This window comes from Pezoporus wallicus, unplaced genomic scaffold (assembly GCF_028554395.1).
Source record: "Pezoporus wallicus isolate ANWC-B61680 ecotype Strahan unplaced genomic scaffold, APGP_CSIRO_Pwel_v1 contig_229, whole genome shotgun sequence".
Lineage (NCBI taxonomy): Eukaryota > Metazoa > Chordata > Aves > Psittaciformes > Psittacidae > Pezoporus > Pezoporus wallicus.
The window spans coordinates 2,059,865-2,087,222 of record NW_026638360.1 but is presented as its reverse complement, the minus strand read 5'-3'; the positions used below and the strand labels follow the sequence as shown (position 1 = coordinate 2,087,222).

Sequence of the window (27,358 nt, the reverse complement as noted above, 5' to 3'; positions counted from 1 at the left end):
ACACGACTTTTCATAATTGGTGTCTCAGCAACATCTGATTAATTTTTATGCTAATTTTTCTATGGAAAAGATTCAGTGTGTTGCAAAATCTGGCATTCAAGACAAACCAAATGCTGCCAGATACTTATTTCTGTGAAAGATGAATCTCAAATCAGTTTGATTGCTCCTTTATTTTTGAGTTACTAAGAAAAAAAAATTTGTTTTTATTAATGTTTCAGTTTACTTCATTTGACCCTAATTCCAAAGTTGTATTTGATACAAAAGTTTGTTACATGTGTCTACATGTCTGTACTCTAGAGAGAGGCAACCTTGCTACTGCAGTAACTGAGCATCTGGCTGAACGGTGTTGTTAATGGTGACCATATTTGTAACTAGTCCATTAAAAAAAACCTAGCAAAATAATCTTGCAACAATTTAAAGTGTGGAAGAGCATTTCCGAGAAGCTGAGGGAGTTTCAATGTATGTGGGCTTCACATTGGAAAACTGAATGTTGAAGGGTACTAAGCAAACTTGGTGAGATTTGTGATCATTCTATGTTGAACTGGTTGCTAAGGAAATTTGTTATGTTACACAAATAACCTTTATGCTTTGGTGAATTTCATTCAAAGATTGCACTTAGAGATCACATTGAACCTTAATTCTTGGTGATTTTTTAAAAAGTATATATTAAGGTATTGTATTTAAAGTATGCAATGACTCTTCCTACCAAAGAACACGAAGGTAATGGCTTATATCCCCATTCATGCACATACTGTTACATCACTTTTTACCTTCAAAATGTCAGCTGGGAGAAGGTGGTTGTATTTAGACATTCTCAATAATAAAAACGACAATTGTCAGGAATGGGCAAAAAAAATGGCCTTTATTAAATTTTTTCCTCTCTATAGAAATTCAGGTTGGCAGCTGAGAAAAGTGGAACTAGCTGATATGTTTGAAGAGACCCATAGTCCAGCTTTCACGCAATTCACTTTCTTCTAATTAAGGGAAGAGATGGAAATTCTTTCCTTTTTTAAATACAAGTTGAAGCATTACCTTTCAAAAAGTGAGCTGTGCACAGGATGGTGTTTGGGTGTGCATGAAGGTTGGAATAGAAGCTCTAAAATCCCCCAGACCAAGTTGGTAAAGGGTGGCAAACTTTCAAAATGGAAGTTTTTAACAGAATTTCCTCCAAAAATAGTAGTGAAAATCATTATTTCAAATATTATTCTAGATTTAATTTACATCAGTGTAAGAACAGTAAAAAAGCCTTGCATGACAGTCAAGTACATATGGATATTTATATTCTGTAGCAGCTATCGTACTGCCCTCACATGCCCTGGCATTGCAGTGTTCTCAGTACTTTTCCATCCTGTGTTTAATGACATGACTAAAATGGGTCAAAGCATTTTAGTTTATTACTCCTACTATCCAATTTTGCTAATATTTTGGTTTCCTCAGCTCTTCTCAAAATGGCTGATGAAAACTATGAAATTATTAGTTCAGTGTGTCCTTTCATGGAATTAACAAATATCTTGATCTGGAAAGAAGCTGTATGGGTATTAAACAGGTTTTCTTTATTTCAGCTGTATTTGTGACATAAGCACACAATCAGCTCTATCTCTCCGTCCAAAGCAAAGCTGTGAGGTATCTGTATGTGTTCCTATATAAACAAATACATGTTGTAAACTTTTGATGTTTTTACCCATGGATTTCCTCTGTTTACAGGATTATTCTTGGTCATGGAAAAATTCTGCTTTTTCAAAAGTCACTTTCAGGAGTCGCCAGGCCTGCAGTTTTGTGTTCTGCAAAACTGCTATTAGAATAAAAGCTTTATTTCTAACATGTACTTTAATGTAAGAACATGGAAAACCTAACTAGGTTATTTATGTGTTTAAATCCAACTTCACACTAAAATGGTGTCTTAACTACCATAGTTTTGTGTCAGCATATTTCTCCTTTCTAACATCACTCTATTATCTTTCACTACAAAGATGATATTTTTTCAGACAGACATCACCTAAGGTGATATTTTACTGCTTTGTATCATCCTTAACCATTGAGCAAACAGTGAAAATTAAATAAGTAATCTTTACCAAAGAATGATTATTTAAAGCTAAGCTATTAATAAAATCCTCTGACAGGTGGAGGTACTTAGTAATATCAATTAGTTCTCTCTTTAGATATGAAGTATTCATTTTATAAATTTATTTATTCTCTATGTAAAGTTGTTGCCTCTTGAAAGATGTCTTGCTATTGGGAATCCATCATGCTATTCATTTAGAAGAATATTCTGTAGATGATATGGACGTGCTTTCAACAGTTTGGGGAAAAAGGAGCAAGTGGTTATGTTTTGCAAACATGAAGATGAGTCTGAGTGTTGGATTAAGAAAAAGATTAAGAGACGGCTTTGCAGAAATCTTCCTCTCAGGTACTGTGTTTGCTGTGTGGAGACAATAAGTTATGATAGGCATTACTAGCAACACATGTTTTTTTCTATAATGCCATATTTCTTAGTTAGCTTTCTCTGTTGAGGCTTTTGTGAACTCAAAGGCAATTTGTTTCAGGCTAGTATAGAACAGTCACTGAGAGTGGTAGAATTTCATTGTAAGGACTTAATTCATCATTCAGATTGCTCAGCTGATGATCTGCATGAAAGCTGTAGAGCAGAATAAATAACAATAGCTGTGAATCACATCAGCATGGAGATGTTAGGGAAAATCAAATGTGTTGTTTTTTTTTTTCCCAGGAATTTGGAAAAGTCATCATGCTCTCATTGAACTGAAATAGAGACAAGCGATCTGATTTTGTATTCCTTTCGTTCTGTGTTGGTGGGCATGATGCAAACAGGGAGGCAACTGCTTACATTCTGTCTGTCAAGGAGCAGTCAGGTAGTTCACCAGCTTTTTTAAAAAGCTCCAACAAGACTAAAAAGAAAAGCTGGTGTTTATTTGTATCAAATGAAGTCTCTCTTCTGTGGGGAAGGTGACTATTCAGTCAGGCTAAGACAGTCCACAGGGAAATTCTGGAAGAAATCAACCTATTGTTTATAAAACTAATACTAAAAATGTAATTGGACTATGGTGGTGTTACTATCATCTTCTAGTAAATGCCAGCTGGCAGAGAAAAGAGGGGTGGCTTTCTCTCTTTCCTTTAGTTTTGTAATGGTATGTGCTGATGTTTTTATTACTTTCCTTTTTTCATTGAGGAAGTATAGCTCCCAAGTTAACCTCCATTTAAATATAAAAAGGTTAGACTGTACTAATCTCTGAACGGCTGTTCTAAAACTGACTTTCTTTCAGATATGCCAGCTCTTTTTTTAACATATCGTATATTTTTGCTCAACTTGTAGTTTTAAGTTTGACTGGACAACAGGAAAAATGTGTTATCCTCTAATGCAAGTGATTTTTCATCATGTGATTGAGTCAGCTGAGTAGTTGGAGGGAGCTTAGAAAAGGGATTTGTAGCCAGTTCCGAGTCAGGGGGGAAGCAGGGACTTGAAAAGAGGAGGAAAAACCAAAGAGAAGTAACAAGGTGACAGAAAAGTGAAAGATTTACTTGTCTGTTTGGTCAACCAAAGGGTGTTGGGAAGATGAACTCAACTAAATTACATTTTGCTGTATAACACGTTTCACATAGATGCTTGGCTTGAGATGTTTCTTGTGGTTTATAACAGATTGTATTATGTAAAGTTCAGTTAAATTGCCATTTTTCTTTTTCTTTTATTTTTATTCTTCACTTAAACTGTTTAAGTCCGCAACTGTAAAAATATTTCGTAGTGTAGTGATGGGGATATAGCACCATTATCAGTGTAGACCTTGAGACCATGCTAACTCAAAGATGCTGTTTGCAAACCATCTCTCTTTGCTTGTTTCTCTTTTGCTTCTGAATATACTAATCCGTACTGGTCTTAACAAGAGAAGGTGAACAGGGAGGAGAATTCTGTTAGTATTCTTCCTAGGCTGTGTTATGTGGGTAAGGAGTTCCTTTTATTTTTCTGTACTCACACCCTTTGTCCAGATAACATGCGCTGGAAAGCTCAGTATTTCCTTGTGGAAAAATACCTTCCCTTTTGGAGTATGTAGCCTGTGCGGGACAGTATTACTGTCTTGTTACCCAGAATCACACATACCTAATTATTATTATTATTATTATTATTATTATTATTATTATTATTATTGTAAAAGAAACCCAATAATCTGTCAGTGACGTATTAAGAATGCTATTTGTATTTCTTGGTGTTAAGTTACTGCAAGGGATGGCTTATGTCTTCCTTGCAATAAATTCCTTATTTCTCTTCATCCACTGTAGTATTGTGATAAGTGGTGTAAAAGGTGTAGAGAATGGAGGTCAGCTTGTGCATGATGTTTCTTCCCCACCCCATCCTCACTATGCAGGGAATGTTGCAATGGTGAACGGTGGAATTTCCCTGTGGTAAACTCCTTCCCCTCATAGGAAAATTACCTGGAGAAAAAACATGTTTAAAGTCCCTAGGTTGCGTGTATTATGTTCTGTACTTAGTACTTATGCTCCTTGACTTAATACTTCTGTTGCAAGAGTGTCCTAATGGAGACTTCCCTAAAAGCTCAGCTCCTGAGATGCTGTGTAGTTCCAAGAGAGGCATAGCCTGGCATGTGAGGCCGGAAGAATCCTTCAGTTTCCTTGCAGGGCTCTTGCAAGAACTGAGGAATGACAAGCTGGAGAGTGTTTGACTGCTCTGGATGGGAAGAAATCTCCTCCAGAAAAGGGATTCCTACAAAGTTATCTGACTGTTGCACCTTGCATGTGAAGTATAATAGCTCCTAGGTGGCTGTGTTTCCTGCTGATGCTCCCCAGCTGCCTGCTGGCTCCACAGGCTGACTGACAGCCCATGGGGAAGGTGGAGATTCTCCAACTGCCTCTTCCTGATGGTATTAGAGCAGGAGGAAGGCCACCACATTGCTTGATGGCTTCAAGTATGGTACGGAGCAGAGGTCACCCATAACTGAATCATGCTGAGAATCACACTTCCTACCCACAGTCTGCTGCTGCTGCTTTCCCCATATGGCTTCCTTGCATAGGAAGGAAGAGGGCATTTTAAAGGTCTAGATGCTGTTGAGCTGAACTTAGGATTCCATTTGCCCAGTGTGACAATCTGTAAAGAAGCAGGAGGGCTTCCTGAGGGCTTCTTTCTTCTTGCCCCCTCTCATGTACATGTTTGAGTTGTGCTTGTTTGTTTTAACACCTGGAAAATGGCAAGGTATTTTATCTAAATACCTGCTCCTTCAGGCTAGCACACCTGCTGGTATGGTGAGAGCTTCTTGCCGTGTGTTACGTTTGTATGCTGTCAGACTGAAGTGCACTGCTGTGATTTAAAAGGAAAATTCAAAGCCCTGTTGTACCTGCCTCCCAGCATGATTTCTGAAGCATGGTACCTGTGTGGCAGGGTGCTTTAAAAGGAGAGAGAAGCCCTAGTTAGCAGAGCAGTGACATCGTGAAAGGACTGTAGACACAGTTCCAATGAGAAACATTCAGGTACTTGCTCTGGGGAGAAAGGAACACATTTGAACACTTTCAAACAATAAGTAATTCTTATAATCCCATGCAAATTGTTTATAACAATTGCTCTGTTGTTTTTGGAGTTTAGTTGTGTTTTGGGAAGGTTCCCACTTTCTGACTTTTACCTGAGCAATATTATAGGAGGGGTGTGTATATGAATGAGATTGTTTTGCTTCTCATCTATAAAAAAATAGGAAAGCCCCCTAATTCTTGCTTTTATTTGAAATGAGAGGGAGATCTCTCAGCTGTCAACTTGTATTGAGACTGAACCAGCTTGGATCTTGGATAGTGGCTTCTGAATTTGGAGACTGGATGGGCATGGTCCTTTGCCCATGGAAGCAGCCTGGACAATGCAAGTGGAATTTTTGAGTCCTTACGTCCACCTAGTGAGATATTTCATGCTTTCTCCCATGGCACAGGAATACATTTAAAAGCTGTATAGTTTTATAAGTGAAGCATTGATCAAAAAGTCATTGATCTGAGTGCTATCCTTAGGTTGGCCACTTATGTTGTATTGTCTTGGGCAAGCTACTTAACACATCAGTTTCCTCACCCATAAAAGGGAAGCAGTACTTTTGGGAACAGCAATGAGCTCTTTAGATGAAAGGAGATATCGAAGGGCAAAGTGGTGGTGTATCATGAGGATTATTCTTTTACTGATATGGTGCACTTTTCAGGTTTAACACTGCTTGGTAATGAGTAATCAAGTTGTGTGAATTAACTTTTCAGTGAGAGTTATGAAATACTTTCCTAAAGAACAGTGCATTTTAAATGTTACGTGAGATTTAAGAATTAAACTTGTCTCGTATTTCAAAGAATTTTGAATGACCTTCAGACTAAGCCAGTGAGGGGTTTGAATATTCTAATGAAATCACTTTGCTCGCAAGACGTTTTGTTTGGTAATGAAACTCAAAACTACTGACCGTGTTGAGCTGATGATGTTTGTCTGTCTAATACATTAATATTCACCAATGCAGGGTGTGCAGGCAAAGTTCAGCTGTGAATATAGATGACTAGGATTTTCTGGGAGCTCATGTAATAGCCTCTTTTAGGTCCTGATCTTTGTGAGCAGCCAATGACCTTTATTTGACACTGATAATGAAAGAAACCAACATTATTTTATCACTTAGCTCCATGAATACAGAAATAATGGTGTTCTAATCACTAATCATCTTAGCAAATTAGAAAGTCCTACTTATCACCCATCTTACCAGCTGTACTTCTACTAAGTAGTGGTTTTGAAGACTTTGATGTGATTTTGAGGCTGTTTACTGTTTAAGTAAAGTAAAGATATCAAAGTCTTACCCATTATTTTCAATGTATTTCAGAGTCTGGTTTTGGGGTTGCTTGGGTTATTGCTTGATTGTTGCCGCCATTTAAATCAGAATGAACCTAGATGAATATAGGTAATTTTTTAGGATGAAGTATAAATGTTGCAGTTGTCTTAGTTAGAAAGAGCAGAATGTATCTGTACAAGCTGTGATCTGAAGTATCAGAGTAATTTAAAAAAATAAAAGGTGGTAACCTCAGAAGATTCAAATTAAATTTAGAAAAATACCCACATATATTTTTCATCTTGTGTCTTTACTACTGTAAATCTTATTAAATAACATTGTAATCATATAATTTATGGTTTAAATCCAAAAAAGGGATGTCTAGAGTGGCAGTTTGTCTGGAAAGCTTTCCTCACACAATTTATTCTACATTAGCTGCCTGTACTATCTGCTTTAAACAGTACTGGTAATACCTCAGACCAAAAATCTTTGAGTATTTTGTCAAAAATAACCTCAGATAATTAAGAAAAAAAAAGAATAGTTTATGAAAGCTCATAAAATTTTCCCGGAGAATAATGTGAAGCCTTTCTGGAATTCTGAATGACTTTCCACTAAACCTGAAACTTGCTATTTAAATATATTGATTTCATTTATTTTATGCCCATATTTTTGAAGCTGAAAATTTTGCTTTTAGTTTTGAAACGATTCCATAGCTGAAAATTAGGTTCTGCTGGTCAGCTATCCAAATGTAAGTGAGACTGTATCAACCTGTTCTTCTTTCCTGTGACATGTAATGGGGGGTGGGTTTAGGAGCAGGAGGCACAGAGCAAGGAGGGAAGCAGATGAACACATTAGAGACTGATTGTCATGCCGGAGGGAGGGGGATGCGAAGAAAAGAATCCTCATTATTCAGTACAATTCTCATGAGTTTTAACTTATCCTTGTCCCAGGTTTACAATAAAGTTGAGCAATGGGCGAAAGCATTAATCAGTTTTCAGGAATATGATTTCATTTTTTTCCTATTACATGCTTCTCACACTTCACTAGAGAGGTTTGGGCATACAAGGCATGCATTTGCTTCTGGCTGTGAATCGTGCGAAATTGCCTGCAGCTTATGCTAAGTATCTAGACTACCAAAGTTTCTTTGGTGTTCTTTCTAATTAAGTTAATTGTAAAGTGTCAAAGATGAGGTCACGTGAAGAATATATAATAAAACACATTCTTTCATTATGTGGCATGAGAGGGTGAGGATGAATATTTTCTTGCTATTAGAAACCTTGCTGTGATTCACCAGGAGCTGGAGATGGACCTAAACGCAGATCGTGAAATTCATCTTCCCAGGAAAATACAGGTGTATGTACTTCCAAGTAGGCATAGGCTATAATGCCCAAGGCACCCTGCTGTGACAAACAGTCATGGAAGAACGTTTTGAGCTTTTAAATGAACTCAGGTCCTTTCATGATTTTTGACTTCTAGAAGTAAATCTCCACAATCTTTTCAAAAGAGAGTGAGGCTAGTATTGATTGCTCTCTCTGGGAACTGAAAGCAAATTTTGCTTTTGGAGATACATGAAGTGAATGATACTTTCAAGAAGAATATTTGGGGGTTGTTCATTGTCATTGGTTAATACAATTGTTTACTTGTACAAGTCTAGTTCCTGAGAAAACGTTATGTTTGGTAGGCTTTTGTACTTTGGATAAGGTAGAGCTTGTGCTGCCACTTATATTCTGGCTTTTCTGGCAGATCTTGTCATCTTCAATAGTAGATGTTTAATAGTAGATATTTAATAGTAGATAGTTCATAGCAAAGCTGCAGAGATCAGATGATGGTCTTAGGTTATATGTAGTGTTGATGAATTTCAGTATTAGGTTGGTGGGTGTTTGGAATGCTGATCTGGGCGGTTCCAAGGCATTTTCTGGGAGACCTTTGTGATCTCAGTGATCTGGTTTAGCAGTTTTACCCTGGCAGGCTGTCTCTCTTGGGTTTGATTCTTTCTTTGCCCTGGTGTGTTTATATTCATTTCTTTACATGTTGTTTCCTTTGATCTTTGTGTCTCTTCAGGGTATAAAGGGTCATTTCTGTAACATTTCAGACATACAGCTGGTCAATTACCCTCCTTTCAATATTTTTTACTCATTTTTAAAATAAGAATGACTTTTTGATTAACTGAATTTGGGAAGAAACTATGTCACTAAGGGGAGTATAAACTGAGAAGCAGAGGATGCATATGTTTACACCATTTGGGGGAATGTGAAGGGACCTTCAAAGTAGAAGTGAATGTAACTTATTTCATTGCTATACTAACTTTTAAATGTTAGACTTTTCCAAATACTTCACATTACTTTCCAGCAGGCAAAAAAAGCCTCAAATCTAACCACTGCTTTTTTGCCCAGGTACTTTGTCGAGAGCTTTTCTCTTTTTGAGAAAATATAGTGAAATCAAAGTCTAAGCAAGTGACATTTTACAGTGTTTGACCATTACAAAACTACTTTGGTTTCCTTGTTGTTTAAGTTTTGGTAAGCGTGTGCTATATGATATGGATGAATAATCTGATCTTTTGAAAGGGTTTGTTTTTTCTTTGTAGTTGGACACATTTGAATCTGAGAATATCAAGAAATATGATTTCTGACTGCAGAATTTTGATTCATAATTGACAACTCAGCGTAGATGCAGCTAGATAATGAAGTACTTTGAAGCTGCAAGGCAATGTTGAAATTGCAAGACTCACAGTACCATTTATACTGTATTCAGTGCATGAATATTTACAAAAGCTTTATGAAAACAATATTTGCTTTGTAATATGAAAGAGAAAATTAGGAAAGAATTAATTGATAATGGATATTTGCATGATAAAAGCTTCCTGCTGTCACAGACACACTTTCTGAAAGGACATAAGAAAAACTTAAAAAAGTCGCTTGGACAGGAATACGACTGCTGACTGAAAGTTTAGGCTGTTAAAAATAGCTCTGTGTGGATTTAAACTCACAGCCAGGTATATGAAAATCTTTTTTCACGTGGAAAATTTCCCACTTTCTAAATGAAAAGTTACATGGAGAAAATAGCCTTTTGCCACTGAAAGGGATGTTATGTGATCCTGAATTACTGAAAATGAGTCAGTTGCAACTCATCTGAGCTTTAAGCCTGGCCTTTAAGTGCTGTGAGACTGTTATTATTAGTAGTATTTTGTAAATATTTTAAAGATGTTAGCTATAATCTTTTTGCTTTCACATCCTTGGCTAAATTCATGCCTGGTATCAGTCCACTGGCCGGGACAACTCATACCTGTTTGCAGCCTAGTGCTAAAGTGCTGTTCACTGGAATTACACTGGAACAAGCTTGGGCCACTGCCATGAAGTGTCAGGGACTCTCCCTAGCAGTCTATGTGCAGTGTGTAACATTTTGAGAAGCAGCAGTCTGACTGGGGGGGAGCACGAAGCAAAGCAGTGAAACTTGTATGTCTATGTTATTTAAGTTTGTAGATCTTATCTATAAGTTTAAACATATTTTATGATGCTCCCTGTATGGGGAGCTGCTGACAAGAAGGATAGGGTTGCTCTGAGAGCCGTGGGAACAACACCTTTCCCTGCAGATAACAGATCATGTCTGTGCTACACGTTCAGAGGCTCTTTTCTGCGGAGATGATCTAACATTAAGGGCAGGTGGTTCAGAGAAACAAATAATCTTATGCCCTTTTTGGTCTTTATCAAGTAGTCCCACTTGGTCTAAATCAGGCTTTAAGGCTATTGTATGCTCTAATGCAATTACATGGTTTTTACTCAGACTCCAGTGAACCAGGCTTTGGCACCAAGACCAGATAAGCCTTCTATAGGTTTTTAAAAGTGAATTAAATTGTTCTGGTCCCTGGGAAAGTGTCTTCCTTGAAAATGTTTAATCTGCCTTCCCTCCCCATCATTTGCAGATGAAATTATCCGCGGTATACGCTGGCAGTTAGTTAGTCAATTTGTGTCATAGCTAAGAGAGATTTTTTTTTTCTCTGTGAACAGTGTAATGTACTGGGATGTGTTTTTTTATTTACAATGATTTCCAATGATTTGCGATGTGGGAAGTAAACCATAAATCTATTGTATCCCTCTGTCTTTTTTTTATTTTAATAACATAAGCATAGTAATTTTAGCTAAAGATCTTTCTGGATAGTAAAAGTACAGGGAAGAATTGGGTAAACATGCAGATCTTTAGAGCAGTTGTGAACCACTGAGAATGTTAAAATATTGCAAAATTGACACAGCAGCTGTAATTATATTGCTAGTGCTTTTTTCCATCCAGATCACCGGTTTTGTGTGATACTACTGGCATATTTAATGGTTACATTCAGAGACATGCTGAGCTTTGTCAGCCTCACATTTTTGGGATGCTTTGTACTCCCAGTTCCTATTGAAACCACCTGCAGTTGGAACTGCTAACTTTTTGGAGACAAGTCCTTGAAAAATAAAGCGCACTTGTGATACCAAGAAGCAGTCCAAGCATCTGTATTTAAGGGGCTATCCTCAACACTACCGTGGTCTTTAAAGACCAGCTTTCAGAGAATCACAGAATCATTAGGGTAGGAAGGGACGTCTGGTGAGCATCTAGTCCAACCTCCAACTTTCTAACGTAGACTGTGCAGCAACAATAGAGTATTTCGTCCTGAGAGTTGAGGCCCAAATCTGCTACTGTGCTGACATGGAGAGAGGAGGAACTGTGCACTTGCTGTTCCACTAAAGATCTTTTAAAGACTGTGCATACGTGAAATGGTTTCCACTATGTTTTGAAGGTGCTCTTATTACACAGCACTGAGCTGGCACAGCTTGGAATCTTGATGCAGAAAAGTTACAACAGACTCCTCAGCTCTGCACTACTGCTGAGCAGTGCAGAGTGTGCCAATAGTAAAATGAATTAAGAAAATACACAGAGGAATGATACCACTGAAAGCCCCACTAGAGCTTGGATTCTTTGGAAATCTGGAATGCAGATGGAGCATGCTGAACCCATTATTTTTTGCTAAAGTGTTTGCTAAAGGCTGTTAATGGCAAAATAGAAACAAGTTAGAAAGTAGTTCTATTATTCCTTTCTATTTATTTTACCCAAACACAGTGAACTATCCATGATATTATGGAATTAAAACTTTGGAAGTTAGGTGTTCTGTATAACAATGAAATGTGACAAAGGAATTTTTACATACAAGAACATTGAGCAAATAAGTACAGGGTTGACAGCACACAAATTGTAGGAATATTAGAAATAGAAAGCATTAAAAATCCCCCACTACACATGCAGTAAAGACAAAGTTGAAGCTTACTTCTCAAGGAACCAGAGGTTCTCTGAGATGCATTATTGTGACAGAGCTATATCTGAGTTGTGTGTATATATCTATATCTATATCTATATCTATATCTATATCATCTATATCATCTATATCATCTATATCTATATATCTATATCTATATCTATATCTATATCATCTATATCTATATCTATATCTATACAAACACCCCCTCTCCAGAATGCAAATGTACATGTGAGTGAATGTTTCAATGGGATATATTTCAGCCTTAAGAGTAGCATAGCAATTACGCTTATGGAGAATTCTATCTGTACAAGCTCTTTGTTTGAAAAAACCTTATATTTTCAACTTATCTAGCAAAGGAAGAGGGATATCATAGATTTATGGTTTACTTCCCAGGAAAAGGAAGGAATGATATTGCCAACACCTGCATTGTGCCTGATTTCCTTTGCAATTATATAATACTTGGCAAAGGTGAGAATTAAAATCCATGTTGTTGATGAGCATGGGATCATCTCTTAGGAACAGAGGTGTTGTGCTTCTGTGGAGCAATATGATGGTGCTTTCCCTGGCTGCCTCTCAGCCAGACCTGAAAGCCTACAGTGAGAGGTTGTTTCTTAAATGAGAAAACTGTGTGAAGGGATCTTTCTGCCATGAAAACAGATAGCTTAATTATGTCTAAACAAAACCTCAAAGGGTTTTTGAAAGCATTCTTCACTATTTTGGGATTCAATCAGAACAGATTTAGAGGGAAAAGAATCAGTCTCCTGACATAAAGTAAAAATTAGAGACAAGGGAAGAAATTGAGTGAGCTCAGCATTATCTCATAACAGACAGTGACATTAAAATCTAAATTTTCCTTAATCCTCCATATATGATAGCCACTCAAAAGACCAGTTTCAGCTAAGAATTCAGGAGGGTTTGGATGGGCTTTACTGTGACATTTACCAACATCATATCACCATCCAAATGGAGAATAGGGTCTGCGTCTCAGGACAGAAAACCAGGGCATTTGTAAGTGCAGGGAAGGAATGATCTCTTTCAGTTGGTGGCTGTAGGTCTGAAATTCCAGCTGAACTGCTACTCTGTTATTCTTAAGTGCTGAGAGACAATTCAGAAATAAAGGAAGAGAGAGCTCTCAGGGTAATAATGACTTCCATGTATATAATTTGGTCCACTTGAGTATGTCCAGGGGAGCCTTTCTCATTCATAAGGCACTCTCCTACCAGAAGAGGACGCATCCATTTGGTTTCTATAAGCTGTCAAACCTTGGGATGCTAAATGTTGAGATTCAGATGGCAGTTGGGATTTATTAGTACAGTCCTGTCTTTCTTTTGAAGATTTGTCCAAAGAATGCAGTTTGGAGGGAGGACAGATATAAGTCATGCAACAAAGTAAGGGGGAAAAAGTACCTCAGGGAGCCTTAAGATAAAGATTTTTTTAAAAAACAAAACCAACCAACCACACAAAAAACCCAAACATCCCAATGTATTTCCAGGCATCCATACGTGATCTACCCTTCTGGAAGATCTTCCGTGAGAGAAACTGGTGTTAGTTCAACCTGACTTCTTCCAGTACCAAAGTCCAATTGCTTCTTGACACAGCAGGAGAACACTGTGTCATCCTTTTTATTTATGATTAGCACGTTCTTATGGCAAGAATGGAGTGTCCTTTATCTAAGGTTCTTGAGATGTCAGCATAGCAGTAATGAGGCACTTCTCAGATGCATGGGTAAGGCAATCTGAAGCTCAGCCAAACAGCTGCATGTGGCTCGCACGACAGGGCTTCACCAACAAGGGATTCTTCTTTGCAGAACAGATGTGGTACCAGACTTTGAGCGGTATTCACAGAGGATTGTAATAAAGCTTTAGGAGAGATGCTACTCTTGTTAGAAATGAGCTCTACCTGATGAATGTGAAATTTGTTGGAAGCCTAATATTGGTAAGCAGAGTCTATTCAGCCTCAAAAACATTGACAAATAACTTTATTTTAAACTGAATACAACTAAAAGCTCAGTCATAATGCAGAAAAGAAAAACTGAAGTTGTTACCTGTAGTGAGAAGTAGGCAATGTGGCATGAGCACATAAAAATAAAAACCCAGCAATAAATAGCAGTGGCATGAAAAACTCATTTGAGGTGGTGTCTGGGATGGCGTCACAGAACAACTTTTTACTGTACCCTGAAGAAACTTTCAGCATCTCATGGTCTCTGTCTGCACATACTTTTCCAGCCTCTTGCTCCCAGCTTCTGTGGTGAGTACCCTTCATGAACCTACTACTACCTCCTCTAATGAACTGTATAGGTCTGGAAAGCTTGGGTAGCCAGACAAAGCTGGGTAAGTCTTCCGACTTCAGGAAGAAATGGAAATATGGAAGTTAGCTCCATCCTGTACCTGGGAGACTGGCTACAACTTCTTTTCATCTAGCTATGAGTTTGCAGGAGAAGTATTACCCGTTGGGATTTGAGAAAAAAGAATTGTCAAGGGACATGGCTTTAAAGTTATTCCTAGTGTTTCTTTTCCTCATAAGGCTTCAAAACCCCAGTAGGTAGGTGGACTTAGTCATTAGAGGTGAAAATGCTTAAAATAATTTCTGAACTTCCTGTCACTCATGTAACCGTTCATACATAGCACTCTGGCCTTTGAAGCTAACAAAATAATTTGCGTCATAAGAGTGATGTACCATTTGAGAACTGTATATAGGCTGTTCTAAGGCAATGCCATCATTGTTGACTTCTGTCCTAGTTTCCTTCAGTGCCATGCTCTGACCTGAGAACTGTATGGGTTCCAAATATATCCTTAGCTGAATGCAATGCTAGAGTTTGTGACTCAGTTCTCACTTATTAGTCAGCATACTCATGAATCCACAGATGTTAATATTAGGCGCAGCCCAAAATAGTACAAATAGCAGTTCGTTTGATGACAGTATCTTCCATAATATTGCAATGATTATTTTTAAGTTTTTGTGTATTTTGCAATACAAAAGTGCAAGTATTGATAATAACCATGAGCATAGAGCCTCACCGCAGTTAAAGCACATATGCAATTTGCCATATGCAGTAATTCTTCTGAAATTTCTCCACAACCTCAGACACACCCCTCCCCAAAACACATTTACAGATAACGTCAAGGATTCTGCAGGAAGGCTTGATGCAATACTACTTTTCATAGAATCATAGAATAGTTAGGGTTGGAAAGGACCTTAAGATCATCAAGTTCCAATCCTCCTGCCATAGCAGGGATGCCTCACACTAGAGCATGTTGCCCAAATGACACAATTATAGGTATGATATGTATGATTGCTCTCATGTCATAAATATGAAGCCTATGCTATCAAAAATCTTGTTCAGATGTTTGAACCAGTTTGGAATATGAAACATGCAGAAAGTGTCTCATCTTTATAGAAAATAAATGAAAGTTCTGACCCAATCATCTTTGGTCACAAACAAAAACCAACCAACCTTCTTTAAAAAAAAACAAAACCCACCTAAACCTTTTCAAAAATTCCAAAACAGACCACAAAAAAATCCAAACCAAATCCTCCACATCAATACATTTTACTTCCTATAAAGTAAAAGTAAATTAAATAGAGCACCTGTGTCATTTTTGCATTTGAAATTTATGGCTTATACATAGACTATATGACTATTGTGTTCTGCAGTAATTATCACCATTTTTATGATAACCTGTTTTTTATGTTCTTTACTGCTCTAAAGCAATTCCATTCTCACTCTAACAAATCACACTGGTAAGTTCTTTGAGGAAGCATCCTGGTTTTACTTAGTATGTAGCACAGTAAAGACCAGGACCTTCTGGATGAAACTAGATGCTGCAATAATATAAATAAATAGTAGAAACTGTGAATGAGTTTTATGTCACACTATGGGCTCTTTCAAGAGTTTATCTTTGATAAACATTTAGTACACCATGCTAATGTAAAGCTATCTGTTCAGAAACTTCCTCCTGCGTACAGCTGGTCCATATTACACGTCTCTGATTTATGCTACATATGTTAAGACAAATGATCATTGTGCAACTGCTGGGAATTAGGTTAATTTTGATTATTTTGCTATAGATCCTTGACTTTTGCAGGCTTTCAATTGAAGTCTCAGCCAGGTTGCCTTCCAGACAATTCCCTGGATGAGATTTGGGGGGCAGGTGTTAACTGTGGAAACCTACTTAGTATGAAATGTACTTGTCTCATTGCTCCTGACTTTGGAGACGATACTGTTATGTTTTTTTTTTCCTTGTCATTGTTCTTCACAAAAGACCTAATTGAAAATATCTGTCAAATCATGTCTCTAGTTTCCCTCTTCTTCTCCCCTCATTAATTGGAAACGTATCGTGTTTGTGTGGGAAGGAAGGAGGCTCTATAGCAGTATAGCAGTATTGCTGGGAAAAGAACATTAAAATGGATAAAGGGATTTCCTAGTGGTATAAATACCTGCACACGACCTCCCTGTGCTCTGGAGCCCTCCTGTATATGTATTGAAAGTAAAAAGCCCAGAATAGTTTGAGCTGCTGTTAATCGCGCAGCATCTATTCTGTTAGAAAACAGGGGCAAGCGGCTCTTTGCCTTTTGGAGGGTATGACTTGCCAAGCATTTGCTTCATCTGACACCTTTGTACCCTTGAATTCTGACTCTTCTGCCTCTCTGCCTCTGATAATGCATCACAGCGCCGCAGAGTGTCTACCGGTTTCTAACCATGCCACCAATGTTGTGTCTACAGGTACTTTTAAAGATAATCTTGCTTTCAGTAACTCTCATTTATAATGCTTTTGGATGGTACGTGTCCATCGAGTTCTGCAGTACTTCAAGTGTTTGGTGTGCTGTGTGTGATTGCAGATGCTTTAAAGTAGATGCATTTTCACATGACTGCATGATGAGGGAATGGGGAAAACCCCGAATGTGTGGGTTTTGCCGAAGTTTGTAGCTTTTTCTAAGTAAGCTTGTTACAAGATTAGGCTCAAGTATGTTACCAATACATTGACTTAGGACAGGTCCAAACACCGTCACTGTAGTTATGACAAGTGTTATAGACAAGTGTCATGTAAATAAAGTGAAAGTTTGTTTATTGTGTAACCACAATTTAAAATAACATAAATTACCTTAAACAGGAAAGGTGTCTAAAGCAGGACAAGTCTTAATGTCATTCGTGGGAAGATTTCAAGAAGGAAAAACATTGTCTTGCAAAGCAGAATGCATAATTGATACTAAGATTGAAGTGGGGTGTTCTAAACTGGTAGCAGAATCCTCATCAGTATTTTTAAATTTGGTGTGTTTATACATATAATCCAATTAATTGTATTTAAATAGTAGGGCAATGTAATCACTGAACTATCTGAGAGAGAGACAAAGTTTTCTTGCAGCCTTAAACCTGCAGAAGTGAGATTCCGCAATACAAGAATTGTTGATGGAAAGCTTTCAGGAACAGAAAATAAAAAATTTTTGATTTATTTGGAATTGCATTAAGGTAAGAATTTTATTTGGAGTTTTAACAAGAAACCTGCCCTCTCCTGAAATGCATTGGTGATAAAACATTTTAATAAGAAGAAAAAGCATGTAAGTAAAGAAAACTGAGCATTGGTGATAGATAACAGAATCCTATACATTAAACAGGGGGCTCAAGATATCCTAAATTGTTAGCAGGGGTAGTAGGGAATATGAGGATTTAAATTTTGTATGAGGCCAAAGTTATGTATCTGTATCATAGGAGTATTTTCTAGATTCATCTGATTCATAATAAAAAGTGTATGATGATAACCAGCCAAAAGCATTTGCTATCTGCATCAGGTTCAGGGTTTGATATTTTGTAGTTACAACCCAAAACCAAGTATCACTGTAGTCAGTGCGAATTTTGTTGGCAGGATCACATCTAGCAGATGACCCCGCGAGAGTGGAAGTAGTGACAGAGGGTGCTAATTTAATGGGTAAAAGTTTACAACTTCCATACATAGATTCAGAAATCATAAACAGTATCGTTCTGGTGAAGGTACCAAAGGATAATTTGTGCACAAAGTAGACATGAAATAATTTTGAGTAATGACCTATGTTAATCGCGTGTAGACTTTCTGCATCACAAGGTACAGGAAAATATACTCCTGTTCAGGAGTATATACAGTGTGATAGAGCTGATGTTCTGCTGTATCCTCAGCATTTTGTTATTATTCAACTTAAATAGTGTCATCCATGCTAGTTAATTTTAAATCCATATTAGCCAGTTGAAAATGCTGGTTTTATGCATTAAAATTGTAGTCTGTGAATTATGAAGTAATACAAAAATAACTGTAAACATTTAGATCTTCTCTCAACAGAAAAGCTGAATTGCTCTAAATGCTATAGTATTGCTAATGCAATCTTTATTTTCAGTGCATTTATACTAATATAAGCATGCTTGTTTTAGAAGAATTTATATCTGTATATCTAAATTTAACTGTTATGATTACTGTTGTAAAAACACATTCTAATCCCTAATTAATGATATTGTTATGAACAGCTGGAATGTGTACTCTATAATACAAGTTTACATATCCGAATGTTCATGAACACAAATTTTATATATATATTATATTATGAATATTATATTATTAATATTGTGTTTTATAGCAGTTGTTAGAGGGGACAGTGTGTGCATTTCTGTGCCACATCTCTTACATTGTGCATTCAGCAAAAATTGATTGTTCAGGCGCTGGTGATTACTAAGCACATATCTGAAACACTCCTGTGAAAACGCTAGAGATAAATTAATTGTGTGGATTTTGGTGGTGATGACAGAAAATGTTGATTTAGGCTTAAACTTTTAGAAGAACCCAGAGTCTATCAATCATCCTGTTTCCCTAACACACTGCCAAAGTTCTCCAACATGGTTTTGGTGACTTGGTACTTAAGAAAATGTGACTTCTGGATACTTCAATGAAAATGTACCAAACTGCTGTTTTGGAAGCCCAGGTCTTAGGTATGCATAAAATATTGCCTTCCTTGATGCCTGTGTTCAATGTTGGCTTTGCATGGTAGCAAAGTCCATCAGTTTTATGGGAACATAGAGCAAGTTTTTATGTAAGATTAAATGAAATGGCATGTGGAAGCTGGCTGTGAGGAACTGGTCTCATCTTTAACTTCCCTTGCTCAGCAGTATGTGTAAACTGGGATATGCCCATAGGTTATTCTAAAAGTAATGCTTCGAGACCACAGCATGGCAATTTCTGTGGTCTTAGTTCAGAGGGTATCTCGCTAATTGTACTGGCTATCATCTGGTGTGACCTGGCCAAGTGTCTGGACTTCCAGCAGTGTTAACCTCATGGTTATGGCTCAGAGTTAAATACTGAATGAATGCACATAAAAACTGCACACAAGGGTACTGTCTGCTTCTGAGCTTAAATGCTGTGTCTTGAATCCTCACATATTTTCTCACCAGTCCCATCTGTTTTGTCTTTGATCCAAATTCCTATATGTTCCCGTATCTGCTTTGCCATGACGACTTTGGAAAACACTTTGACAGGCCTTCATTATTCTGTGCCTTCCTGTCATTATGGAAATCAACCATCTACCTATGGGGTGATGGCAGGTAAGAACGTACCCTCAAATGGGTGTTGATTTTTGTCAGTTTTCCTTTAGAGGGACTGATTCAAGAGAGTTGCCTAAAGAAGACAAGATTGGGACTAAGGCACTTCTAGTGGTTAGGACATTAGAGGACAGTGCCCCAGGTTTTCCCAAACCCCTTGTGAAATCACTGTGTCTTATTTATCCCCGTAAGTCTTGGACAGTACTGCTCTTTTCACTCATTTATGCCCACTTGCCTTGGTGATCATCGCTTTTTGAAGGGCCAGGAGTGATCTACCCAAAAATACCTGTGTATTATAAATACCTGGGGTGATGGAGCCCTGACTGAAGCTATAAAATAAAATGGTGACATAATAGAAGGATAGCTGAATTCAGTGGGCAGATCATATGGATGATTGTGGATTTTTGCACTCCTGAATGTATGCTAGCATCCTACTTCATTTTCCATATCCCAGGCTAAGTAAGGAAGAGGAACTGTTATTCTATGCAAGTTCAACTAGCAGTCAATGAGATAATAAGGAAATAATCATGACTCACAGAAAGTCCAAATCAAACTTAGTGTTTTATTTCACTTAAAAGTGAAGAAAAATTAGAGCAAGTAAGTATAGATGAATACATGAGTATAGGGACATTTTAGGGACAGAGTATAGGCTTTCTTCATGGTGTGTAAATGTGCAAATGCTCCTATTTCATTGTGCATTTATGTGTTGCAAACTTTCCTGGCATTGCTCAGATCCCCAGGAAAAGTTAATAGATATTAAACACTATTGCTCAGAAGTTTGTTTTGTTTCATTCCAATTTAAATACATGTTCATTTTTCTCCTTTCTTTTTTTTACCCTCCTTTCTTTTTTACCTTTACTTTCTTTTAGGCATCAAGCCTGCAACACCAGAGATGCTGTCAGCAAGTCTCTCCCAGAGCCGTATCTTACAGACGTGCAGCATGCCGCATCCCAATGTGGTGAACAGTGTCAGCACCTTGCAAAGAAAGTCTCCTTCTCTGGTTTTAGTCTTTTCCTTTATCCTTTTGAGAATTGTAATTTTTTTTCCGGTTATCCTGTGTGAAGTGTATAAAATATTCCTGTGCGGTTTGAAATTCCAACCCTGGGGAGAGCTATCAGGGCAGTGAAGTCAGAAAAAGTAAATGGAGGAAGGGGTGGGAGGTTAATGAAGTTCTGAGTTCTGCTACAAAGCTTTGTGTGATTTAGAAAACTGGGGAGGTTGTCCTGAGAACCTGGAGTTCACTGCCTGCTCCAGGTACACTGGAAAGTGCTCATATTTCTCCAATGATTCCTTTTCCCCTTCAGGTCAGAGACTCTTTAGTTCTACATACAATATCCAGCAAAAACTCCAGCCTTCACTCTTAAATGAATCTCCTTGTTGAGTCTGGTATCTGTGAGCAAAAGATAGCATGAGACAATATTTGTCCTTGAGCAATTCCTTCTGAATGTGTTCTGGGTTTGGCGGGGAGGTTGTGGAAGTTTTTCTGTTTGGTTGGGGTTTTTGTCTATTTTTTCTTTGATCTCTTACCTGTTTACTTTCCTCAAACAACTTTTATGATGAAGCTAAACTGAGGTAATATCTTGTCTGAGCATCAAATGGTATTTATGTGGAAAAATTCATTGTACCATAAGATAGAGACTGGCATATTTTGGGCTCAAAATGTCATTAGATCCATCAGCCTTGTTATGCCACTTAATTCCTGCTGATATCTTGAGTTGTTGTTCAAGTTTAGACCATTTGCCATCTTATTTAAGTGCCTCACAGTTGTCTAAGAAATAGGATGGCTGTGGCCTGTGAAAATGGCTATTGGTTGGGTTTCATATATTGCAACAAGATAAAGACCATGCTTCCTAGGAGATCCTCACTCTTGGATACTTTCGCAGATGACATGTAATAATTACTACAGGCAGAGATTATGAGATGATGAAGATATGCTTTTATTGTGCAGCTGCAGAGAATAACTGCACCCTGTTTTCTCTTTGCTCAGGTAGCCTGGCCCCTTGCCTTTATAAATTCCCAGAGCACGCCCTGAGCACCAGCTCCTGTGCCCTCAGCCACAGCTTCACACCCATGCACCAGTCCCTCCTCACAGACGATCCCACTGCTGCAGACTTCAAGCAGGAGTTCCGCAGAAAGAGCAAGTCAGTGGAAGAGCCTGTTGACATGGACTCCCCTGAAATCAGGGAACTGGAGAAGTTCGCCAATGAATTTAAACTGCGGAGAATTAAGCTGGGTATGTGCTTCATGCCCCTGAAAAACAGGCTGAAAGATTCCACTGAAAGCCCAATTGTTTCTGAATGTTTTATGGTCTTGCCTCTGCAGTTGTCTCACCATAACTAATCCTTCCTTGCACTGACAAACTCTCTTCATTCCTAGGAGGCTTGCACAGAATTAGTGTACTTCAGCTTTTCACAACTTAGCATGCAGAAAGTTACTTTAAACTCTCCTGCCCTTAAATTATTTTCTGAAGTGCATAGAAAATGATTATTGTTCATTAAATTACACTCAGCAGCAAGTGTGCAATTTAGCACAACCACAAATCTTCTGCAACTTAGGGCAGCACATGTTCTAACCTCTCATACCCATTTTCTTCCCACTTCACCTGATGGTGCAGTGTCAGTTCAGTATACAAGATGGGTCACATCCATGTCAAATCTTTCATACCAGTAGTAAGCTTCCCTTCCTGATTGGTTTTCTTGTTCCAGGACACAAGTACAGTAGCTACTGTTTGATAAGTACTGGGGCTGGTGCAAGATGGATTGCATTAGAGGGTCTCCAGTGGGGTGCTTGTCTTTCACTGGGAAATCTTAGCTGAGGACAAAGATAGACTGAGTGAACCCTATCCTTCTCACCTGTAGGGAGCAGACATACATTGCACAGTAAAAGCCTGTCTCACCCTTGTTTGAATCACACTGAAAAAAAAAAAAAATCCCAACACAAAAAATAATACCCAAAAAATCCAAAACCAACAACAACAACAAAAAAAAAAAAGCAACAAAAACAAACCCCAAGAAAATCCCACAAAACAGAACACCCAACATTTAATGTCAGCCACAGGAATGGAAAGCTTTGCTTAGGACCCGCGCTGTTAATCACTGTAATTATTACTGCATCTTCATCTGGAACTTGCGAGGGAACAAAACTTCCTCTGATGCAAACAATAACACAGTGCCTGGGCTTGATGTTCTGATGGGAAAAGTGCAATTTGCACCGGAAAAGTAATATGGGGTTGAGGTTTCCAAGGGAAGACAGAGTTAATATAGGCTCTGGGTCTGAGACTGAGACACGGTTATTGCAATACAGATGCCCCATGAGACATTCAGCATCTAAGGAGTTCCTGCCTGTTGTGGCTCGGAGGCAGAAAGGGAGGACCATGAGCCAGACCCCTGAAAACAGCAGATACGTGTTCAAAGCATGGAGCAGGGAGCTACTGTTACAAAGACAGTGTCTGCATGGAAACTGCAGCATTTCTCTGATTGCTTCAACTCAGTTGTGGCAGCAAATAACAGGAGACCAAAGTTGCCACCATTTAGCTTATTGTCATTGCACCATCTGTAGAAAGAAATATATGGGGTGTCTGGATCCTTTTCAAATTTCTAATCTGAGGGTATAAAGCTCCACTGAAACCAACAGGAGACTGAACACATTTCTGAGGTGAGCTCAGAGTCATCCACAGAGACCTCTGGAGAAAGCCCATCCTGGGCATTGCAGACACACACTGTTCATAAGAGTCAGTTAAGCACCTCAGGGAAATTAACACTTTCTAGAAAGCTCAAAAGAAGTATTTTTTTTTCTCTGCTTTTTTGACAGGTTATACCCAAACCAACGTTGGGGAAGCGCTGGCTGCTGTGCACGGCTCTGAGTTCAGTCAAACCACTATTTGCCGGTTTGAAAACCTGCAGCTGAGTTTCAAGAATGCATGCAAACTGAAATCAATACTGTCCAAGTGGCTGGAGGAAGCAGAACAAGTAGGAGGTAGAGATCTGAAAACTTCCAAATGCTGATTTGCATTTAAACCAGAATCCCATATATATGCTGAAGCACTAGTAGGTGTCTTCCATAAACCAGAGCTTTTTGTTTACCAGCTCCAAGTGCTAAAATGTGCTTATATTAAATTTTGGTTAGTAGTTTGGGGTGAGCAAGGAGAGGCAAACTGAAATGCATGGAGGGTATAGAAAAGTAGCAACATCGTCTGGCCTACTGGAAGTAATTTATTTCAGTCTCATCCCAGCAAATTAGCTCCCCTCCTGTAGCCTGCCCAGAGCTGTTACTAGGATCTGCAGGACAGACCATTTAGCAGCATATGGGGATTCTTCACTAGTAGAGGACTCTTTCTTCCAACCTCTAGCATATGAGATGTGGCCACTGGGGAAAGGATTTAAGTTTAGCTGACACAGTGGTCTTTAAAATCTAAAGAAGAATAGCATGGCATAGAGGGTTTTGATACAAACTTTTTGGTGCTAGAGGATTCCCTTCCTTTGCCCAGTTAATTTCCAGTTGCAGGACAAGTCATGGGTTCACTGGGCAAGGTATACATTAGGACAGGTTGGAAGGAAATGGGTTGACTTAAAGAACAGCCTTTTCAGCTGGATGAATTGTGGTGCTGAGAAGCAGTATGCCAGCAAAAGTCAGGACTATCACTGTGCTGCATTCACCTAGCATGGGAAGAAAGAGAAGATGGTCTTAATGTTACTTTTTATATTTGCTGCTGTATTAAATGATAGGAAAACTTGTTAAACAGCTGCTTCTGCCACGCACTTCAGTTCCCTTTAAACCAAATGTAGAAAGCTTCTTTCCCTTGTAACAGCACTGGGAACCAGAGGCTCTCGTAATGCATGCAAGGCGTAGTACAAGAATCACTTGTGAGGGGGCTGCGGTGGGCAGCAGCTGCTGCCTGCCTGGGCAGTGTTACAGGCTGGAGCTGCAGGGTAAGACCATGTGTGCAGGTAGCAGCTGCTGAGTAGTGAGGGGGGACTTGTCCCTCAGAAAGAGGGGTGAAAGAGGCAGCTGAATAACGGGTTGGGGATCAATGTCTGAAGAAAGAGAGTGAGGTAGCCAAAGGGTATGGGGCTGGACTGCATCTCCCTAGGCTGTATCCTGCAGGGTAGGAGGAACAAGGTACACAGGTACACACAGGTACCCAGGCTCAGAACCAGTGCTGTTTGCAGCGCTATTGGTGCACACCCTTTTGGTTATAACCATTTACAGCTGAAGGTAAAACAAGGGCCAGCCACCTTAAAGAACGAAGTGCTCCTGCCTGCGATGCTGCTGTTAATCAGTGGCGTTATCTGTATGCTTTGTTCTGCCCTCAGAGAAAGGGACTTTTTCATGGAGGTGATTGTGCTTGTTTTCCATTCCCTGTGGGAGGTAACTGTCAGGTATTGGTTTGGTTTTACAACAGCTTTATACAATGAAAAAGTCGGAGTGAATGAGCGGAAGAGGAAGCGCAGAACCACCATAAGGTAATAAATATTTTGGTTGTTACGTGTTAGGAACCACATTGACTAAGATGCTGCTTTTTCTCGAGTTCAAAATCAAAGTGATATTTTTTATTAATGAGTCTCTATAGCCAATGTTTCACTATTTTAAAACATTCCAGTGAAAAAATAGCAGTATAACCCTCCAACCTGCTCCAAATATACTACTTTTTCCAATTAAAGACTTTTTTCAACATCTCATAACACACTTTAATATGAAGAAATATTTTATTCCAATTTTACCCATATTTTATTATATTTATATATTGAATAAGGTATCAGAGCATTCTTGTTTTCATTTTGGGAGGTTCTACTTTATACAAAAATAAACTGCATTATTTTACCAGGGAATTGAGGTCTGGGAAGTTTGAGGGCCAGCTTTTACATATAATATTGCGCCCCTATTCTCTGTCACAGGATTCTTTGGAATTCCCAAAGAAACACTTTAATGAGCTAAAGTGGAAAATAGGGTGTTGTCCTTCTGTGTCTCACGCCTCTGGTGGCCAGCCTAACTCCATATGAAAATCAAGTAGGCTGGTAAATGACATTACAAAACCAATTACCAAATAGACAAAATGGGTATTTCCTTCTCCTTTAGATATCCCAGACTCTTAGAAACTTTGGTGAAGAATTCACTCAGGGGCAGTCCAAGGAGCTGCAGTATTCTTCTGCAGGAAGGGAATTTGTCTCTGGGGACAACTCTGGTGCTGTTGGGCATACCTGCTACAGTGAAGTGTGTATTCTTTGAACAGGGATCATTCCTGATAGTGCCACCTCCCAGAGATGTAGGCTGCTCAACTGTCCCACAGCCACAACACATTTTTTCTCCTCTCATGTTCAACTGAAGACTTGGTTTTTTTGAGTCATAGAATCATAGAACAGTTTGGGTTGGAAGGGCCTTTTAAAGGTCATTTAGTCCAACATGAAACTAATCAGGGAGATGGACTTTATCTGAACTGCAGCCTTACTCTTAGCAATTCCTAAAGGATGTTTGAAGGCAAACTGGAGTAAAACAAAATTCGCACAAACTGAATTAGGTTATTTATACCCTGAGCAAAAACTACTTAATTTGAATTTGTGGAAGCTGTATTATTTCATACTTTGATCAAAGCCTAAAAAGCTCTTAGTCAAAACTAATGATGTTTCTATGCTTGTGTTTGTGCAGAATACATTGCTTTGGTACCATTAGTAAATACTGCAAAATATTTACCTGTAAATGAAAGACCAGCAATATATTACAGATGAAGTAATGAAATAACCAGAACTTCAGCAGCTATTTTGTCTATAACAGACTGACTTGCACTTCATTTCCATAATAATGCATGAAGTGCCCTCTTGTGTCCAAATAAATTACAGCTACTGCTGATGCTAGCTTTGGGTGCATCCTTGTCACACACACGTCACAAGTACTTTCTGAGAACATGTAACACAAATGAGAAGCAAATTCTACCTGACAATAAGAAAAGATAGGAGTCTTAACTTATTTTTTTCTTATGGAACCACTCAACTTTGGTCACTGCTGACTCTAAGGATCAGATTGAACCTCTGCCAGAAAATATGACAGGCAAAATGGGTGGTCAGGCTTGCTCTAATTCTTGTGATCCCATTCATGTCTAGTTAGTAGCTGTTACTCCTAGAGAACATCAAGGAGCATGAATAGTTCATGTTTACCACTGAAATTGCACCAGAAGTGTTGCCAGTTTTGCCTTTAAATTACTCTGTGCTGAAGTTCTGCGTGATGTTGTGCTGTTCATGTCAGCAAAGAACCACAGTGTGATGTAAGCTCTGTGGGTTTCCTTCATGTTGAAAAAGAGGAAACAAGTCATCACCTTCAGTGCTGTTACTTGAGCCTTCTTCTGAACTAGGGGTGAAAGCCTAAATGTGTCAGAGAAGTTTCTAAAGGTGAAATTTTACCCCTTTATCCAGTATTGCTGCCAAAGAAGCCCTAGAGAGACACTTTGGAGAACAGAGTAAGCCTTCTTCTCAGGAAATTATGAGGATGGCTGAGGGGCTCAATCTGGAGAAAGAAGTTGTGAGAGTCTGGTTTTGCAACAGAAGACAAAGGGAAAAAAGAGTGAAGACAAGTTTACATCAGAATGCCTTTAGTTCTATTATCAAGGAGCATCATGAATGCCGGTAATGCTTTTCTATGTATAGATGTGGGTTTCTGTTCTGCTTTTTGTAAATACTGTAAAGACTATGTTGTTTAAAACAAATAGAAAAATCATTAAAGCACTTGTTTCTCTTACAA

At 38.5% G+C, this 27,358-nt stretch overlaps 1 protein-coding gene across 3 annotated transcripts; it reads left to right on the top strand.

The window, feature by feature from the left end:
- Positions 1-2,324: 2,324 nt before the first annotated feature.
- Positions 2,325-27,358, top strand: POU1F1 (POU class 1 homeobox 1). 3 transcript variants are annotated; one of them, XM_057410473.1, is made up of 9 exons: positions 2,325-2,407; positions 3,329-3,400; positions 11,259-11,263; positions 19,568-19,633; positions 20,500-20,617; positions 21,622-21,863; positions 23,441-23,605; positions 25,032-25,092; positions 27,034-27,358. In XM_057410473.1, the coding sequence occupies exons 1-9, from the start codon at positions 2,325-2,327 to the stop codon at positions 27,245-27,247; spliced, it is 1,026 nt and encodes a 341-aa protein (XP_057266456.1). In that variant the 3' UTR covers positions 27,248-27,358. The 3 variants fall into 3 exon arrangements, with proteins under 3 accessions (XP_057266456.1, XP_057266455.1, XP_057266454.1); XM_057410472.1 differs by lacking the exons at positions 2,325-2,407; positions 3,329-3,400; positions 11,259-11,263 and adding an exon at positions 16,266-16,798; XM_057410471.1 differs by lacking the exons at positions 2,325-2,407; positions 3,329-3,400; positions 11,259-11,263 and adding an exon at positions 16,266-16,798 and having other exon boundaries at positions 19,484-19,633.